The 19,902-nt window shown below is 44.0% G+C and overlaps 1 protein-coding gene across 7 annotated transcripts; it reads right to left on the reverse strand.

The window, feature by feature from the left end:
- Nucleotides 1-5,363: 5,363 nt before the first annotated feature.
- On the reverse strand, nt 5,364-19,637 carry elavl3 (ELAV like neuron-specific RNA binding protein 3). Of its 7 annotated transcripts, none has more exons than XM_048245464.1 (7): nt 19,114-19,637; nt 12,045-12,261; nt 11,730-11,833; nt 8,601-8,754; nt 7,711-7,936; nt 6,998-7,036; nt 5,364-6,067 (listed from the first exon to the last, which is right to left on the reverse strand). In XM_048245464.1, exons 1-7 carry the CDS (start codon nt 19,120-19,122, stop codon nt 5,740-5,742), a joined length of 1,077 nt encoding a protein of 358 aa, XP_048101421.1. In that variant the 5' UTR covers nt 19,123-19,637; the 3' UTR covers nt 5,364-5,739. The 7 variants fall into 7 exon arrangements, with proteins under 7 accessions (XP_048101421.1, XP_048101419.1, XP_048101420.1 ...); XM_048245462.1 differs by having other exon boundaries at nt 5,364-6,088; nt 19,114-19,636; XM_048245463.1 differs by having other exon boundaries at nt 7,711-7,939; nt 19,114-19,635.
- Between the last annotated feature and the right edge of the window lie 265 nt (nt 19,638-19,902).

The raw sequence follows: 19,902 nt of genomic DNA on the forward strand, positions 1-19,902 counted from the left end.
GTGGCAGGGCTTGCCACAAGTAGGGTTAGTGAGTGTGTGTGTGTGTGTGTGTGTGTGTGGAGCTACCTCTACCACAGGAGCTAATGCTTCATCATGTTCTAGCACCGTGCAGTCAACGGCTGGCCTAATTGTCAGAGTCTTGTGAGTCAGATCGTCTGAGTGGCTGATGGGAACTGCCCACATAATTGCAGGCAGCGGGGAAAACAGGAAGGGAAAAAACAACTCCGACCAGCGAGATTTGTAACTTTTAAGTTTTTATTTTTTTTCTGGCATGTAAAGTACAAATAATTAAACAATTCCATGAAAAAGTCCTCAAGCATCTTCAGCTGAAATCCCAGTAATAAATATCCTAAACTAAACTGAAAGGTTTATTTTTTTTCCCCTTGGTTACATTTTTTTGTCGTTTGTTCGTTTGGTCGTGTTTGGAAGTATGAGATTTAGATATTTTCTTCAACCCACCGACATTAACGTCAGTTTGTTTTGATCTAGTATTTTGTTTTCTTAATAATTGTACCATTCCTGGATATTGTTGTCAGAAGAACATTTCTAAGTAACTCTGTGTCCCCTCTAAATAAATAGACACAAATACAGTTGGTTGAGAAACAGAGGAACCGCTGACCCCGTTCCTAGCTCCGTGACTCCATCTCCCACAATGCATCTCTTCCATCTGACCTTCTGCTATCCGAACTCTGATGATAAATAGCGCCCCGCTCTTGGGGTGGCTGCCATTATTTGTTTTTCACAAGCCGATGTGTTGGCCATGTCGGGGTGCTGAGTGCAGTGGGAAGAAAGCCATTGTGGGAGCACTTGGAGCCGGTGGGCCTTTGTCACTGCTCCAGAATGTTCTAGAAGTGGACACAGGCCCCGGCTCTACACTTGCCCTAGGCCTCACCCCAGGTTCCGACTCACAGCGGGCTTCAGAAAGTGGCAGAAAAAACAAGACTGTGATTTAGAGTAAATAATCAAAAGGTTTTCATTTAACAAGACAAACAGAACACAGGCAGTAAAGGCATAACATCTAGCACACAGCATGTATGTTTATACACCTCATTTAGTTTTATATAGCAGTGCATTCTTTGCCTATGGAGAACTTTTCCAAATTGTAATTCTAAAGCTGTTTTTTAATCTATTTGTTCCCTTTTAAAAGAAAGAAAATTAAAAAAAGGTGTAACCACATTTTGGCAAAATTAAATTCGTTCAAACTTGCAAATATAATGAAAAAAACCATAAATATACACAAAACATACTTTATACGAGGCAATAATAATAATCAATAATAATAAATAGTTTTTAAGTTAACAATAAGTTAAAACTACAAGCTTAAAGTCGCCCAAATAATACAAGTTTGTTGGCGCTATATTGAATTTTTTTCAGTTTAAATTATTTAGGTTGCAACAAAAGCTACCACAGACTTTTACAAACACAATCGAACACATATTGATTGAAATAAAAAGCTAACTAATTCTAAAACCTGCATACACTGTCAGAACAGCAACTAAGTTTAAATAATGGAAAAAATAGAAGAATCGTACCCAATAAAAGCGACCAAATAAAATCTTCGACCCATGTGTGTACTCTATGGCAACGTCAACAACACAAAGATACGCTAAGTTAGCACATGAATCCGATATGTAAAGTAAATCAATAAATTACAGGAAAAATGATAGTTTGAAATTGACATGGGCTAAAAGTGATGATATATTAGACAGTATCCCTTTCACGGTCTTTTTTTATGATTGCTCTTTTCTTCACCATAAGAAGCTGTTTGTGGTTGTTTTTAGCTTGCATGGTCAGAGCAGAAATCGAGGGCTGAGGAAGGGATAATGGACTTTTTCAGAGACCAGAGCTCTCAGTGCTTGTTTGATTCCTTTAATGAATCGGTTAGTTTGACACATATCTTTTTTTAATCTGCTTGTCGTTGTTTGATCCTTTCACTATTCCGCAAACCATTTCTGTGTGACGTTTAATTTTCTTTTTTAAAAAATATATATATCTTTTGTTCTCAGTCAATATAAAAATGAAGCACATTGCACTTACTGTTCCATAGGAAAGTTTTTTTGTCTTTTAAATGATTATGGTTGCTCTAGCGGTGCAGTATGTTTGTCTCCAGCCATTGTCCTGGGCTCTCTATGGTAGGTGTGTTGTCTTGTGTGTGTATCTCGAGGATCAGTTGGTTCTCTATTGTTCATGACTCTAGGTTAACACTGGGCCCACTCTTGCCTTACCTCTGCTCTAATCCCTCCCCTTGTCACCTACGGTTAGTTGCATGAGGCCTGATCTTAGTGAGTAAGGGGGAAAAAAAGGGCTTGACTTTTGACTACAATTTGATCTTGTCTTCGGAACACCACCAGTGAACAAACTGGACAGAGGTTGAGCGACTTTAGCTGTGAATTTTGGACAGGGATATGATTGAACGGATGGATATGTATTTGAATGTGTATGAATGCCTAAGCTTGATGAAGACGGGAAAGGCCGGCTGAATATTTATCGGCGATACATCTCATAAAGCAGGAACTAGTAATATGCTCGGAGGATATGACTTTATACTCTGAATGATGAGAGACTTGGATATGTGCAGGGTGTCGTTATGCATGTTCTCACACGGAGCTATGATACCATTCTTTGCTGTGGGACAAGCTAGGACCTCTGACTTAACTGTAGACCCAGCTTTGATCCTCAACATGAAATTGTTGGGGAGTAATAATGTGCAAAGGAGCAGAAAAAAATGTCTGTGGTGAAAAACAGTATCAGCCTATTGTGGTAGGCAGTCCAGGCAATTAAACATATGCATACAGTCTGACATGGGCTTTAAAAACTAGGCTATTCAGGTGCATCCAAAAGCAGTCGAAGGCTACAGAGTGTTTTGATAATGAAATGACAATAGTGCCACAGTCCCTATCCGGTGTACTAAAGAAGAAGATGCATGAAGTGTGAGGGTGAAATGTACAGTGTTTGGTTGGATTTGCACTGCTTAGCACAGCCATGATATAGTGTTATGCCAGTCACTTTAAAAACAGATTCTTTGGTGCATCAACGATGCAGAAGCACAAGGTTACATTGACAAATTCCTTCTTGAAGGAGTAACGGAAACAGAGATGAGATGATTCGGAACTGGTGAAAGCCTCACCCTCTCACTGCAGTCTTTTATCTGAGATGGCCTCACACACGAAGGATAGCAAGCTTTACAGTCTGTCCTTCCGCATTGTGTCATCTCATCCCACCCCACCCCATCCTATGCTATCCTTTCACGTGGCACCCCAATCGACGAGGTCCACTGCACCGCCTGTAAAGCAACACTCTATGCAACGTCAGAGGAAAGGATCTTTTTTTTTTCAAGCCTGTTATTTTTTCGTCTTTTTTTTATCATAATGCATACATCTGGCATAGCTATGGATTCAATTACAATTGCTGTGACTCTTTTTCTCTTCTGTTCCATGTTTTTTTAAAAAGATATTGTAATGGTTGCACTGTTAGATATGCGCAAGATATATGACTTAGTCCCCCACCCATTCTACAACCCCAGCCCACCCCCCACCCCTACACCGCACGGTCAGGCCCTCTCTCCTCAAAGTGGAAAACTCTGAAAATAAAGCCACGCGGTGTCTCCGGGGACGACCACGCATAAGAATCTGTAAAAATGCTGCACAAGGTCTTATGTTTTTTTTCTTCTTCTTTTGTAGGTATAAAAATATATTATTCTCTAACTTAATCCTTTCAAAGAGATCATTGTCCTCTTTGGCTAAACACAGCGTTATTTAGAAAAGCAACACAATGTTTTTGATTTGAACACCATTTTTTTAAATCCTTAATTGATGGTATGAGCTTGTCTTTCAGTTGCACAACAGTGTCTCTCCCTATGGAACATATGTGTGATTTCAGTTACAAGGGTCGTTTCAGTTATGATTACTTTGGACAATACACAAAGGGGGGTTGGCGAACTCATGATAAAATCTGATACGTCGATTAAGTGGTGGTGGTACTGTGCGGATCAAAAAGAGAACTGAACTACGGTGTGGGTCTGTGACACTGCTGCCAGAGAGCAGGGGCGGGGCATATGTACGTTTTGTACGTGCTAGAGGTTTTCCTCGGGAGAACGAATCATTTGAGGTGCACTTCCAGATTGGATGAATGGGAGAGAATTTGGAATGAACTGGAGTGGAGACTTTTGTGGTGAGCAGGGTTTGGTGATTCTGGAGGGGGGTCAACATGCAAAGTGAAGGGAAGGGCTGGAATGGTCAACTTCTTTCCTGCTACAGAAGTACTCAAAGCTGGAGCCATTCTCTGGAGCTGTTGGTTTTTATTTTCAGCATATGGTTTTCAGTAACCATGTGCTTGTAAACAAAACCTGCCCGTGAACAATGCAGACTTGGAGCCTTGTTCTCATGGCAATTTAGAAAATAAAAAAATAAAAAAGTTTTTAGATTTAGCTTTGCTGCCAGTTCCCATGGAGATGGGCTGATGCGGCTTTTGCTCTCTCACCTCATCCCTGGCCCTCTCACAGAGTTACCCACAAACACCATCATCATCATGGGAACACTGTCGCCATGCTCGAAGTTCACAGACAGCTGTGTGCAGTGGTATCCTTTCTATGTGCTAGAGATAAACAAAGCCGCAGTGGAGAAAAATACAGGGGACTTGCATTGACCAGTGATATGATACGCTACTCTCACTCTCACTGCCCTCTAGACTGAGGACGCACTTTGTGTACGTACGTGTGTGTTTGTGTGTGTAAAGGTGTTTCAATGACTACTGTGGAAAGGTGAGGCTGTCGGCTGTCAGACCTCGTGTGAGGTTCTTTTGTTCCGTTTGTGTGACGTGGCTTTTTATCTTTTAAATCTCTGTGACCAGGATGTCTAGGTTTGTTCATTTCTCTATAAGGTCTTACCTCAAGCATGTTGGGAAACTGCCCTAAAGCTAGATTGCAACCTAAAACAGAGCCCGGAAACCGTATCAAAGTTCTAGAAAATGCTTACATACTCGGCTATAATAACCACCTTAAATATTGAATATATAGTTATATCATAATATATATAAGAGAACACTGTTTTTAATTATTTTTCTTTGATCTAAAAAAATCGCTGATTCAAAATGCCCGAGTGTAAAAAAAGTGACTACATTCTCTCCAGCGCCCTGGGAGAGTTAGTGGGGCAAGATGTTTTGGGTAAAATTGCACATATTTTCTAGTTCATTTAGCATTTTTTTGATCGGTATGTCTTTTCATCTATCAGGTCTTGTTCTTTGCCTGAACTCAATCGAAGCACTCAGCACACATTCTCTGTCACATTCATTAGACTGTCCTCTTCTGACTCCTGACCGTCCTCCCCCCATATCCCATCCCCCCCCTAAACCCCCCAATCCCCCTCCCAGACCACCTATGCACCACCGCTAATTCAATCCAGGCAAAAGTAGGGAGGGACTAGCATGTTGTGTAAAGACAAAAGAAAAACTCTACCTGTGGTTTTGTTCAGAACTCTGACTAAATGTGTCTGTGGTGTGTGTGTATCTGTGTGTGTGTGTGTATGTATGTACATGAGTGTACAGAAGTTTTATGTATGGACGTCTGTGTAAATCTATGTATGTGTGAGTGTGTTTGTGTCAGAGAGAGATACAGAGAAAGAGAGAGCGACTCAGTCCAGACCCATGTAGAATGAGCGTTTTGGGGAGCTCAACAGCTCTCCCCCCCCAGGCTTCGGAGCGTCGAGAGGCCCCTAACACCCTCCTCCTTCTCCTTCCTCTCCTTTAGGCCTTATGCTGCTTGCTGGTCTTGAAGGAGACCTGCAGCACGCGGTCGCCCAGGCGGTAGCCATTAAGACTGGCGATGGCCATGGCCGCCTCGTCGTAGTTGGTCATGGTGACGAAGCCGAAGCCCTTGCATTTGTTGGTGGTGAAGTCGCGGATGACCTTGACATTGGTGACTGCACCGAACGGTCCGAACAGCTGCCACAGCACACTCTCGTCGGCCTCCGGCGACAGGTTGTAGACGAAGATGCACCAGCCGGCTCCGGTGGGCCCGGTGAGGTTGACGCCCGCCAGGCTGGTCATGCTGTCGATGGTGATCGGGGAGAACCTGGGGAGGAGAGAAGGAGAACTACCATGGGTGTCAGAATGAAGTTCGGGGCGGCTCGCTGCACTTTACCACCGCCTGACAGGGCACATGCGGGTTCCTGCAGCTTTTGGATTGATGTGTTTGTTTGTTTGTTTTTTGTTTGCTTTGTATTGCCTGTGGCTTTTGAGGTTGGGGTATGGAAGAACAGGGACCTCATCTCCATCATCTCTGCTACAAGTAGACGCTGAGGATTTGCAGGCAACACACGCACACACACACACACACGCACGCACACGCACAAACACACATACAGACTATGGGTTTCCGTCTAAAACAATACAAATAAAGGAGCGAGCCTTTCCTTTAGAACTCAATCACCCACATTCCCCTGCACAGTATTTTAATCACATTCCCTGTTGACCGAAACCTCTGCAGAAGTAGGACACAGAAATCACAATGTCCAACAGAAAGAAAAGTCACAATATTTAGCAAAAAACACACAACCTAGAGAGGAATGAAAGCAAATCAGAAACAAATCAAAGGAAAAGTTGGAGCAAACAGAAGAAGACGCAAACGGAATCTGGTATGTCCATGCTGGTGGAAAAAAAGGACATTAAAGCAACGGAAAACTGAAATAAAAATGTTAGTTTCATAAAGAAATACATACAAATCAGTTCAATCAAGTAATCCAAACCAAAGGAAAAAAAGAGACAAAACAGTTAAACAAAGCCATGCCAGAATGTCCTGCTGTTCAATCTCAAATTCGCATCCATAAATAAAGGTCTATTTATGGACTGGCACTATTTCACGCTAACAGTGAAATCTATGGGGATTTGACTTTGATTTCTGTCTCTAACTTAAGGTTTGAGTCAGCAGGTGGTATTCCGGGCACTTTGTTTGAGGTTGTTTAGGCATGGATGCTTTGTTGGAAAGGACACCTTTGGCATTTACCTCTTGACTCCGTAGGTGGCGTTTAGTAAATTGTCGAGTCTGCAATGCAAAAGGGGAAAATGAGGGAGGTGGAGACGTTAGTGGCGAGATCGGACCAAACAGAAGAAAAGAAAAGAGAAAGAGAGAGATGGTTCTTTTGGGCTGCGCTTTTCAGACATGCAGTTCCTACAGCCTCCTGCAGAGGGCGCTCTGCACTGCAGCTCGACCATGGCTCCTTGGCATCCACCAATCAGAGAGCGGGGCTTGAGCGACCACAGTGGTTCAGTGCTCGCGTGGCCCTCAGGCGACATGATGGGTGTACTCTATATACGGTCTGCATGCGTGCGAGTGTGTGTGCGCCTGCCATTGTGCTTTCTCATTCACACACACGATCTCCGCAGTTGCTTAACCATCCCTTACTTGTTAAATGATGGAAGGCCCATCTAATGTGCCTCTGCCTTCTGCTTGAGTTGTTTTGTCCCCTCCCTCCCTCCCTCATCCCTTTCCCTCATCGCCCGCTCTCGTTTTCACGCTACGCTATTTTTGGTGGATTTGGTTTCCCAGTTCCTGTTTTCCCACTGCTAAGTGGCTGCGCTGCTGCCTTCACAAAGGAAGGCTCACACAGAGAGAGGGAGAGATGGAGAGCAGAAGACACGAGAGAGTGATGCTGGCGAGGAGGAGAGGGATGGAGGAATACGGGAGGAGGTGGAGGAGGAGGGAGGCGGTGGCGGTACCTGAAGCGCTGGGTCTGGTGGTGCAGGGGTCCAGTATAGCGGCGCGCGGCGGTCTGGTAGAGCTGGGTGAGCAGCGCCTGGCCCGTCTTCTGGCTGGGGTTGTTGGCGAACTTGACGGTGATGGGCTCAGAGGCGCCCAACGGCTTCTGGCCGTTCAGTCCCTTGATGGCTTCCTCGGCCTCGTTCCGCTTGTCAAAACGGATGAAGCCCACTCCTCGCGAGATGCCTGCTCCAGGGGAGGGAAGGGCACCAAGCAGGAGAACAGTTAGCACCTGCGCTAGCTAGAGCATCAGCTAGAGCTGCTATAGGAAGATGTGGCAAGATAACAGTTTAACATCTGAGCTAACAAGTGCAAGCTATACTTGTATCAGCTACCTAGAGCTGCCACAGGAAGATGTGGCAGGATGCCAGTTATCACCTGAGCTAACATAGAGCCGCCATAGGAATATGTGGCAGGATGTCAGTTATCACCTGAGCTAACATAGAGCTGCCATAGGAAGATGTGGCAACATAACAGTTAGCACCTGAGCTATCAAGAGTTAGCTATAGCATCAGCTACATTGAGCTGCCATAGGAAGATGTGGCAGGATGTCAGTTATCACCTGAGCTAACATAGAGCCGCCATAGGAATATGTGGCAGGATGTCAGTTATCACCTGAGCTAACATAGAGCTACCATAGGAAGATGTGGCAGCATGACAGTTAGCACCTGAGCTGACAAGAGTTAGCTATAGCATCAGATGCATAGAGCTGCCATAGGAAGATGTGGCAGCATGACAGTTAGCACCTGAGCTAACAAGAGTTAGCTATAGCATCAGATGCATAGAGCTGCCATAGGAAGATGTGTCAGGAAGGTGTCTGTTGTGTGAAGGTGAGGCAAACTGTCTTTACCTGTGACTTGGTCTACTAGGATGCGTGAGGTGATGATGCGTCCGTACTGGGAGAAGAGCTGCTCCATGTCTTTCTGGCTCATGGTCTTGGGGAGGCCGCTCACGTACAGGTTGGCATCGCGAATGGAGGCCGAGCTAGGCCTTGCGTATGACACCTGCGAAGGAGAGTGGTGCCAAACCATGTGAGAAATGACCAATCGACAACTAAACATCTCAGCCTTGTAAACTCTCACACTAGCAAAAAAAGGAGGATGCACCCCAGATGCACTCACTTCCTCCGTGCTATTCTTCCCTGTGTGAGTGTGTGTGTGTTTTGTCTTCAAATACCGCACTTTTCCCCTACTTCATCTTGCTCTTTTCCCACTTGGTGCCCTTATTAGCCACTCAAGTGTCCACTCATCAGCATTCTCTCTCTCCTGTCTCCACAAGAGCACACCTGCTCTTCCACACACACACACACACACCACCTCCCCGGCCCCCATGTATGCAAACTACAACATGCAGCAAATCTCTTTGAGAGAAAATATTCCATGAAGGCACAGGTTTGCATTGAGACTCTAAGGAAAATCCAATATCCAAGGGAACCGTTTCTTTTGAAAGGCCATTCAATGCCATTCAATGCCATTTGCTTTTATCCACGTTTTAAAAATATCTGTCAGTGAAGCAATATATTATATTTTTTATAGTCTTTTTGTGAGGTATGAGCATTCCTTTTCGATATTTGTATCGCGAGACAGATGAGTATTAAATAAACTGTATACAATCTCCCCAATGTTTCTAGGGATTGAGCTTTAATGTTTATCTGGATGGCAATTAAAGTGATGGATTTGGGATATCAGTTGTATTGATTGTGTGTCTATGTGAAAGGGAAATAAATACAGAAAGCTAGAGATAGAGAGTGAGTGAGAAAGGGAGAGGAGGGGGAGAGTGCGGATGTTGTCAGAGATAGAAAGATCACTCCTCCCCTCCCTGCCTCCCTCCATTCCTCCCTCCATCTCCCTTTGTCTTCTTCCTCTGGGGGAAATGGCTTCTCTGGCAACCAGCAAACCTTATAAACAGATCTCAAGACATCCAGCTGCCCTGACAACTGACAAACACTTCAGATTTCATCTAAAACGCCCACACAAATCTGCAACCTGGACACTCAAAACATACCATATGTGTATATCATATATTTAAAACATCTCAAATATAATGAATATATGTATTTATGTATTGAATACATACAATGCTTATATCACATATTTAAAAATGAACTACATTGTTTTTGTCTACAACTATAGAGCTACCATGGGAAAAGATGACAGACTTGCTTTTCAAACACCACAGCTGGATAGCTAGACATTGGGTAGTAGAAGCTGCCTTAACATTTTTGCAAGATTTCCGACCCAGAACACAAAATTACACAAAACTGAATGGCCTCCAACAAAGACTGACAGGACATCTTTGTACTGCCAGTAGGCCACCATACTGGAATAAAAAGACACAAATAAAGATAGCGGCCATATCTCACTCTCAATCTCCACAAGCTGTATTGATTCTATACATCTGCCTGGGGTGCATTGTTCTGGGCTGAGGCAGGGTATTATTGTAGAGCGTGTGGGTGCGTGGCAGAGATTGGCCAGTGCTTTTGTGGGCTGGGGAGGGGGTGCTGAGGGACTGGAGTCTGCCCTATAATTAACCCTCTCCCTATCGCTCTCGCAATACAGATGGTGCCTACAGCCCATATGGCCTCTAATCCTGTCATTGGCATTCTGCTCCCCATGCTACCCCCTTCTTCCTTAGCTCCTGACAACCACCCCCCAAACACACACACACATACATACACGTACACACACACACACACACACCCCCCCCATCCTGGCCATGTCTTCTGCTCTCTCACAATGCCTGTACTGACTCGGATGATATGACATTTGCTAAGCCTAAAACCAGAAATGGGTAGTGGTGCAAACAGAATGCAATGCAGTGCCTCCCACTGATTTCAGTTTTAAACAAACCTGGTATGAATTTGAAAGTCTAATAAACTACTACTGTATATCATAACAAAGACTTTAATTGAACAATTTTTTTTTTTTTAAATCTCTGGATTATGCTATTTCATGAATACAATAATATAAATCATACCATACTATTTCTCAGGGTTTATACATTGATTTTGTAAGCTTCTTGCTGTCCTGCAAGTAAATACTAGAGTGTGACCTACACATGGGATTTTTTTTTTTTTCAAAATAAATAATGTTGGATAAACGATGGTTTTGGTAGGCTTATCTAGAGCGCTAACCATAGGCTCATCTGAAACTATGACATATTTAAGTAATACCCAAATGGTAAGCATTTAGGTTATGTGACACATTATTACCATGTTGAACAAAAATGTCACAATAATCACGGAACGATACGGAAATTACGGTATCTTTATTGTACTTTTACTTTTTACTGTTTACTGTTAGTTTGCTGTTTATATTGAGTCTTTGTTCCTATGAGCAGATGTGAGTGACAGATTTGGCCTGTTTGGCTGCCCACATTGCCTTTGCTGAGCATATCTATCTCAGCCTGCAATTTGTCCCAATCTTTGATCTGCTTTGATGGGATGGGGTGGGAGCCGTCTGGGCAGTGTTTAATCTTTTACTCTCTCCTTTTCTCTCCTTTTTTTAATACCCAACTGAAGCCTTCCTCCCTCCCTCTCCCTCTCCCTCTTTCTCCATCCCTCCATCTGACTTTGGGACAAAGGGACCCCTAATTAGCCAAGATTGGAGGCAGATGGGGCTGCCTGCTCTGACCCCACTGGCCCACAGTGCGCCTCCCTAATTACATTTCCATCACAATCACCGCCACACACGGCCCCCTTGCTTTCTGACCTCCGCTCCCTCTCTCTCCCTCTCACCATCCTTTGCTCCCTTTGTTCCTGGCGACCCCTCCTTTCCCCCCCACCCTCCACCCCCCGCCTCTCAGTCCCGCCCCCCCTCCTTCACCCCCTCTGTCACGTCTGGGGCTGTCCACACCTCCCTCTGTTTCTCTTTCTCCCTCTCTCTTTCTCTTTCTCTCTTTCTCTTCTGGTCTTTTCTCCCCCACTTCCTCTCTATTGAGAGAGTGGTGTTTGGGGCGCAGACGGTTGAGGTGGTCTCACCTTGATAGTTTTTGTCTGGAGTTTGAGGCCGTTGAGCGTGTTGATGGCTTTGTCTGCGTCGTTGGGATCTGCATAGTTCACAAATCCATAACCCAAACTCTGGCCTGTGATTACAGAACACCATCATCACCATCACCATCCTCCAAGAAGAGGATAAGCATTTATGCTCACCCATTTCAAATTTAGACATTCATATTAGTAGATATAGAAATATGGCACCTCTGTTGATAAACTAAACTAAACTAGGCTTTATTTCAAACTGTCATTCTTAGCTGATTTCAACATTCATATATTTGTTTGGCATGTTAGGTTTACCTGTGATCTTGTCTCGGACTAGTTTGCAGGACTCAATCTCTCCGATGCTGCCGAACAGGCTCTTGAACTCCTCCTGCGTCATGTTCTGGGGCAGGTAGTTGACGATCAGGTTGGTCTTGCTGTCATCTGTGGCACCGTTGGTGCTGATGACTGGGCCGTTCGGTAGGCTGGTTCCACTTGGACCATTGGACACCTGAGTTTCCATGGTGCTGATTATCTGCTGGGGCCAATCAGAAAAATAACTTAGTGAGAATGTCTGTGAGTGCGTGTGTGTATGTTTGTTTGTGTTTGTTCCATTTTGTTTAATATCCTGTTTGTGTGTCCTCCTGTGTGTGTGTGTAGGAAGGGGGAAGAGCTGTGTGTGTGTGTGTGTGTATGTGTTTTTTATGAAATAACACAGTCCTTAAAATGAACCCAACCCTATCCACGTTCACTCCCCTCCTCTGTCTCCTTTTGGCGGTGAGCGGTCAAGAGATTGGAACACACAATGCTACGACCATAGACATATAAGAAAGCTTCAACCACCACCATCCTCTTTTCTTCCTCCTGTCACTGTCACTGTCACCCCTTCTCTCCATTCCTGCCTCTCCCCCTCTCTCCCTCTCCGTCGCGCTGCCTCTGTGTGCCCATGGCTATGCAGATGTCACGGGCCTCTCTCCTCCCCTCCCCCTGTTTCTATCCAGGGTCAAGCGCCTGTTACATCACAACGCCAGCACAGCCCTGATGGTGGTTGAGGGGGTGGTGGACAGACAAAGATAAAGTGACATCCTGACTGGACGGGGCTCTCAGTCCTGCTCGCTGCACTCAAGGACACTCCATATGTGTCGGACAAAGAATATAGGATTAAAAAAAGAGGCAAATGTGAAATGGTCAAGACACTTGTTTGTGACCCTAGTGTTTTTGTGACACAGTGTGTGTATGTGTGTGTGTGTACATGTGTGCATGTGTTGTTTTTATTCAGGTTCTTCCGTGTTGCTCTGGACTACACAGTGTTGCTTAATTTGGCCTTTGGGGTATATTCTGGGAACAGATGTGTGCAGGTCAGCGATAAAACTTCTTCCATTCTCTCTTCTTATCCTCCTTCCTTCTTTCTCTCTCTCTCACTCACTCGCTCTGTCTCTCCCTCTCTTTCCTCTTTTCGCCCTCTACTCATCAAATCTTCATGTGCCTCGAAAGCTCATTTTCTGTCATTAGCAGGGCGTGCTCACCATCTCCGGCTCTCATAAGCTCTTTTCCAGCCGCCGCTGCTAATGTTGATTTTCCAGCGCTACACTTCAGTGTCTTCAGGATATTTAAGATTCAAAATCTATTTATGTTATCCACCTTCTATCATTTCTGCATCAACAAGTATCGGGTGTCTACATTTAAGAGTGCTTATTCCCTTTAAGTCACATATTGACTTGAGTGTTTGATTTGTATCAGAAGGTTAGTGGGCTTCAGAAGCACAACTGTGAGGACTCTAGCCAAAGACAAACCCCAGGGTAAGGGGGGCTTGCTCACCCCTATGTAGGAAACTGTTCGCTGACTATTTTCCTACATCTTGGCACTTGTTCCCCATTACTCCAAAACCATATCTGACATCACATTTTAAATAGGCCTACAGGGATTTTATAACCAATAGCCTAGTATGTATGGCTGAACCCAAGATAGGGCAGGTACCACAGCAACAGCCTATATTTCTGACAAATGCTCCCAACTGTGTTCTTCCATCCAGACGCCTCTATGCCTGTCTTCTTCTCTCTTGTCTTTCTTGCCTATGTGATTTCTTCTCCTGTGATACTGTGTCTTCTTATCGTCCTCGGCTTTACCTCCAACCAGGTTGCCCAGGTAACAGTGGCTTGACGACTGTTGCTATTAGCTGGCTTCTTGACTTTTAACAGAGTGTGTGTTTGTGTGCAAGTGAGAGGTGTCGAGAGGGAAAACATCTCCAAATCTATTAGTATACTCTTAAGCTCTTTTTTTCTCTCTCCTACAGTGTCATCGCCATGAGTCTTGGAGGTAAAACAAAACAAATGATAGAGATTGAGAGGAAGGCTATAGAATGTGTACACTAAAGGAAACAGGAATATAAGACAAGGGACAGAAAATCAGACGTAGGGAACACAGAGTTTCTATCTAGGTACTGTCAGAACAGTGCTGCTCACAATGTGATCCATGGGGAATTTGAAGAGCCTGATCTGGCATAGACATTATGATGACAATAATAAAAGAAATGATATTATATGAAAAATATGAAAATATGTTTTGATGCTATGATGTGTATTACATAATGCAAGAATAAAGAAGTTCAAATAAATCTCTACAAATATACGAAATATACAAATTGTAATTTATATAAATAAATTAAATGCAACAATCTGCACCCACAAATAAGCACATTTAAAGATATAGACAACAAATTTGCTTGAATTGTATTTCAGAGAGAAAAATCAGCCCTTCCACCAAGTGACAAGATAGGAGCCTAATTTGATCTGCCAACTGAAACAAACCAGCCCATGGCAGGCCACCCATCCACAGTGACAAGTGTAAAGCATTATATAAGTCATGGGCAGAAAGGGCCCTGGATGGCCTCTGAGACCGACTGACAAGCGCAGCAAACCTTGCCTGTCCCAAGCTTTTATCGCTTTGGCATGTCCAACAATACGTTCAAAGCAGAGCACTGTTTTCTTTTTATGCCACTGAATAAAATAAATGTGTAGGGACTGAAAAAATGGATGGCTCGCTTGCCCGTTTCACATAAATCCTGTTATTAATAGAGTAATCTGACAATGGGGGATGCTTCCTTCTAAATGAGCCCTGGGCCAAGGAATTAATTAAATCGTCTTGCAAAAATGACAAACATGGGACTGGCTTCCTGCTTGTGTTAGTGCTGCGAGCGCAAGACTCTCTCCAGCAGATCTATGAGGTTGAGGATGGGCTGGGCCCTCGTGTCCCAGCCTGTACTCTTCTATTTCTGGGACCGGAGAGAAATCTCCCTCAATATTTAATGCACTGCATCATCATCGCCTACACATAGACCTAGACTCGCACGCAAACAAGAGGCCTGCTCCGACAGCCGGAGACCACAGCCCCACCGCATGTGATGAACCCAACGACCGGCAGTTTGCACGTAATCAAAAGTAGTCAGACATTATGATGGATCATTTAAATTGCAACATCTGTAGTGTTGTGTATATTGTCAAATATGAGAGTTCATCAAAGAAGTATTAGGCTCAGTAGCGTCCTTCATTTCCAAATAAATTAAATGAATTAAATCCTATATCTTATAGCCGTACCCACAACTGTAGTGTATGAGGCTGATTAAATGATTAAATGATAATTTTTCTAAAATTGTCTGATATGTTGAATTTTGCTCCATATCGATAAAATGTAATCAACCTTTACTGCAGGGGGCTCAAAAGCAGACCACCCATTGATCAGTCAGTCTGGCAGCCTCCTGAACAAAGAGTTTGTGATGATCTCATCGCTAAGCACGTGACAACGCTCTTGCTTCCTGTTAGGCACCTATGAGGTCACTTCCTTTTACGGCTGAGGCAACATGTTCAGGTCACATCGCAACCACATGTGGAATGGGATATTTTTTTTAAAGAATGTACGGTTTTCACACATGATGTCACACGCCTATGTACACACACACACACACACACACACACACAGAGTTGGATAATAATATAAACTTAACAAGGAAATGAGATCTCATCTGTTTCAAGCCTACCCTTATGAATAGAAATGATGACGGTGACATGACAGCGAATAAGGAAGGGAATGGGTCTGGGTCTAATTGCCATTCATCTCCACTCTTCTCTCCCTGTTTACACTGTAGAATTCAGTGTTGCACTTTTCTGCCCATCCCAGATCAAATGTGAACAGAGCTGTGGTTGCCAATAGGCCCTCTCACTGACACCGGATTACCGGATTATCCAAAACAAAAGGCTTCAGCCATACTCTTGCTGGAGCTTAAGGGATCATAGTAGCAGCTGTAAAACAACAGGACACAAGTCAGAGCTCAAGCCTTGGGGATGAGTCCATGTCCTTATCGTCCATGTCTTAATAATGTTATTACTATAAGAATGGTTTGCAGATGGACACTACTATGGACAGTAGCCTGCACTTTAGTGAATTTGGCAAGGATTTTTTATTTATTTCACTATGACATATACTAGCCTATATTTCATTATTAGTTTACATTATTCTCTCTTTCGCCATATTAAACAATCGTGGCGACATGCCTGCTGTGCAGTAACCGGGTGAGACCATGCTTGGTCGCTATCCAGAGTGCTGAAATAGGGAGTGGCTACCAGGAATTCCATCTGAGAACGATAGCATTAGCAACTGCTAAGAGCTATCGGTCTTGCGCCTTTTACCATTTAAAATACGGCACACAAACACATTACAGAGCTCTGGTTCCTCAAAATACATTTTTGTTAACTGTATCTACTTTTTGGTCTGTCATCTACTCGAATTCAGTGCTTTATTTAGCCATGCTCCTTTTCAAACCAGCATGGACATGTGTGCTCCGCAGGCATTCATAAATCCCTGCGCCTTTTTGCTGAATAAACGTATTGACACAAGCAAACAAAAGAGCCACCCGTTCCTCCTCTTCTCTCGCGCAGAGACTATGGCAGCACCATGAATATTAATGTAAACAGTGGCGCTTTGTGTAGAGGCCAGAGGCTTCGCGACTCTGGGAACAATGAACATTATAACGATCTAAACTGTTCTGTGCGAATAATAATAATAATAATAATAATAATAATAACATGGCTTTCTTTTCAAACAAATTATATATTTGGTAAGGAAAAAACATCTCTATTTCGAAAATATCTGAAATAGTTGGATATTATTTTGAGCTTAACTTAATTTGTTGATATCTAGTTGGCTTCATGAACTACACATTTTCTTACATAACCAACCAAAAATGGAGGTCTCATTCGCATACAGCATGGGCCATATCGTGGCTATGTGGCTACAAACATGAAGGCAATGGACAAGGTATAAGCTACAGCCAACCAAACGATGCGTTTTTTCATACCGGAACCTATGCATAGCCTACCCTTCCAGAAAGCAGCGGCCTGCTTTGCTTACGAAGCACTTCCATGAAAAATTATTGATCTGACATGTTTTTCTATACATACGACCATGCATCATTAATATTATTTTTGTTTAACCGATTTACTCAACGTGTTCAGTTTGTTCGTTGTTCGTGATGTCCTTGTCCTTGAATTGTGTAAGCGCCTCGAGAAGGTTATCTGACTCAACGGTTTTATTCGCTTGGCACTGCGGTACAAGCACGCTCACGGAGGACTGCGGAACATGTGGTGGGGAGATAGCTTTGTGCATGACGCCCAGAGGCCCTCTCTCGGAGCCTGGCTCAATCACAAACGGCTATGAATCAAGAGTGCCAATAATTGGCCGAACGTATCCTTTGAGTTCATGTGTTCAGCTGTGCAGCAGGCCTAGCTTTTCGACCAGATGGTGTTTTCTTTGTTTCCATTTATTGTTCATTAAGATTTTACGCACAGAATGCTTAGAATTTAGTATAGAAAACATAATGACTACGCGGGAGATGGGGAAATATATTGACATAGCTTTTCAACATAACACCGCAGCATACCAGAAGCCTGAACTGGAAACAATCTCATCAGTTAAAGGCCACGTGCATGGGTGCTTGGTTTTGTGTTTCGCCGCTTGCTGCTAATATGTGCATTCATTTCTGTAAACTATTCCCCCTTTATTTGCCATAGACAATGAGCCTCTGGCCATTTTGGCCATGAAATCTAGAAACATGCATTTCACAATGTCCATGACTGACTCACTCAACAGTAGGCCTATGGATATTAAGTGTTTAAGTTGCTGTTGAGGCCTGTATGCCTTAAATTGTCAATTGTTAATCGGATATAATTTCCAGGCAACGAATTTTAAAAACACATCCTTTAAATGTGGAATACAATTACTCGGGTGTTTAACAAATACCTCGTGCTAGGTTTTGACTAGGATAAGTTGCTAGCGAATGCCAACGCCTTGTCTTCGGATCCAGTTGACACGCCCAATTCGTTTGTCCGTTTGGCTCTATTTGTTATGTGGTGCATTTCTATGAACAGGGTGTGTTTTCTACACCAAAACATTTTTCTATTTAGAAAAGCTTTATCTACCACACACACTCATACGACGAACGCGTTAAAGAGCGTTTAAAACAGTTTTCATCAAGACATCGCTCTCTCTCCATCCTCTCTCGCGTGGCCTGAAATTTACAGCTCACTTGGTCTGTTGCATCGCAACGAGAACCCTTAGGAATTTCGACTTGCCTGATTCAATCCAAACCAATAGATGCGTAATATCTCTCCGCTCCCCTCCCCCTCTCTGAGTGACTCGACCCTTTTCTTTGCCTAGCTCTCGATGGGCTCTTAGCCTCCGAGGCATCATGTTTTGTCTCAGAAATCCGTCTCGAGCATCATTTGCTGCGCCAGGCAGAGAAAGGCAGTACGCCCCCATCACTGCTAAAGCAGCACGCGGCCTCGGTAAGCTTTTGCCCCTGTCGCCCTCGCTGTCTTTTCAGCACCCGGCGTTATTCCCACGGAATTCCTCGACCCTGTGCGCCACAATTTTACACAAATGTCTGAGAGAATCAGCCGCGCTTTGGAATGAGATAAACGAAATGAAACAGAAGTAGGAGCAATACGAATGCCTTCCATCTGACTGTAAAATGGCAGAAGAAAGTGGCGTCTTGACTCCTCACAGTCAGCTATGCAAGAGTCAAGCACTAAGGGAGAATCGCATCTCTCCAAATGTCATTACAAACAAACATGATGGTTATCTCTACTGTCAGAAAGAGAGAGAGCTAGTGAGAGTGTGTGTATGTGTATGTATGTCTGAGTTTGTGTGTATGTGTGGATGTGTGTGCGTATCTGTGACTTTGAATGACAACAATAGACAATGTAGACAATAAACAGCACATAGCACATTTTGGCAGACATTTCTCCATCCCTACTGCAGTGTGCTTACAGTTGTACCCAGTATTCTGCCACAAAAGCTTCTATCACAAGAGAATAAAAGAAGGAGGTGTACGTACAGTAACCATTCTTGATGCACAAAGATGATAGTGATCTACGTCCTTCGATTGGCAGGTCTTGAGATGGAGGCTTCAATTATTATTCGTTTTGAGTATTAATACAGTGTGGCCTTTTGGATGGGGCGTTTTGGGAAAAAAAGACAGCCTCAAATTTCCAAAGGAAAAGAAAAAAAAAGAAAAAAGGAAAAAAGGACAAATCTTCGCCAGGGATTCTCAGCCCTTGAGATTGTAGGTTTCCTCTGCCGACGGAGAATGAGGAGAAAGGGGGTTTTCTTCAGGATGATGATGATGTGCGAGTGATTTCTCTCCGAGCGGCGTGGGCGATAGCACAGAAAAAAGAGAAGCAGTGATCCCCAGTAGGGTGTGTCCAAGGGAGGGGGTTCTGCTTTGGCTGCTGCTGCTGCTGCTGCTGCTGCGTGTTTGCGTCTGTGTGTGTGTGTGTGTGTATGTATGTCCTAGCTCCTCGCAGTCTCCTTCTGTGCCTCTGCTGCAATGTTCTTCTTTTATGTGTCCTTCTGGCTGGCAGAGCTTGCCTCTGATTGGCTAATTGTGCAGGGAGGGTAAAACATGGCAGCCATTGCTATGCGCTCCTCAACCATTATCCCCTTCAGGAAAAGATCACCATGAGCCCCCCCCCCCACCCCACCCCTCCTCCCCTCTCACACACACACACACACACACACACACATTCTCTCCCATCCATCTCTCCACTCCCTCCTTCCCTCTCCCCTCCCTTTCTTCCTGCCCCCCACACCCTTATACACACACACGCACACACACACACACACA

The sequence above is a fragment of the Alosa alosa genome, chromosome 6 (genome assembly GCF_017589495.1).
Source record: "Alosa alosa isolate M-15738 ecotype Scorff River chromosome 6, AALO_Geno_1.1, whole genome shotgun sequence".
NCBI classification, from domain to species: Eukaryota; Metazoa; Chordata; class Actinopteri; order Clupeiformes; family Clupeidae; genus Alosa; species Alosa alosa.

Coding starts and splice junctions, on each gene's coding strand:
- elavl3 (XM_048245461.1), bottom strand. Junction 7,037..7,710: donor CACCAGACCCAGCGCTTCAG/GTACCGCCACCG, acceptor TTTGCATTGCAG/ACTCGACAATTTACTAAACG. Junction 6,089..6,997: donor GCCACCTACGGAGTCAAGAG/GTAAATGCCAAA, acceptor CACCCATGGTAG/TTCTCCTTCTCTCCTCCCCA.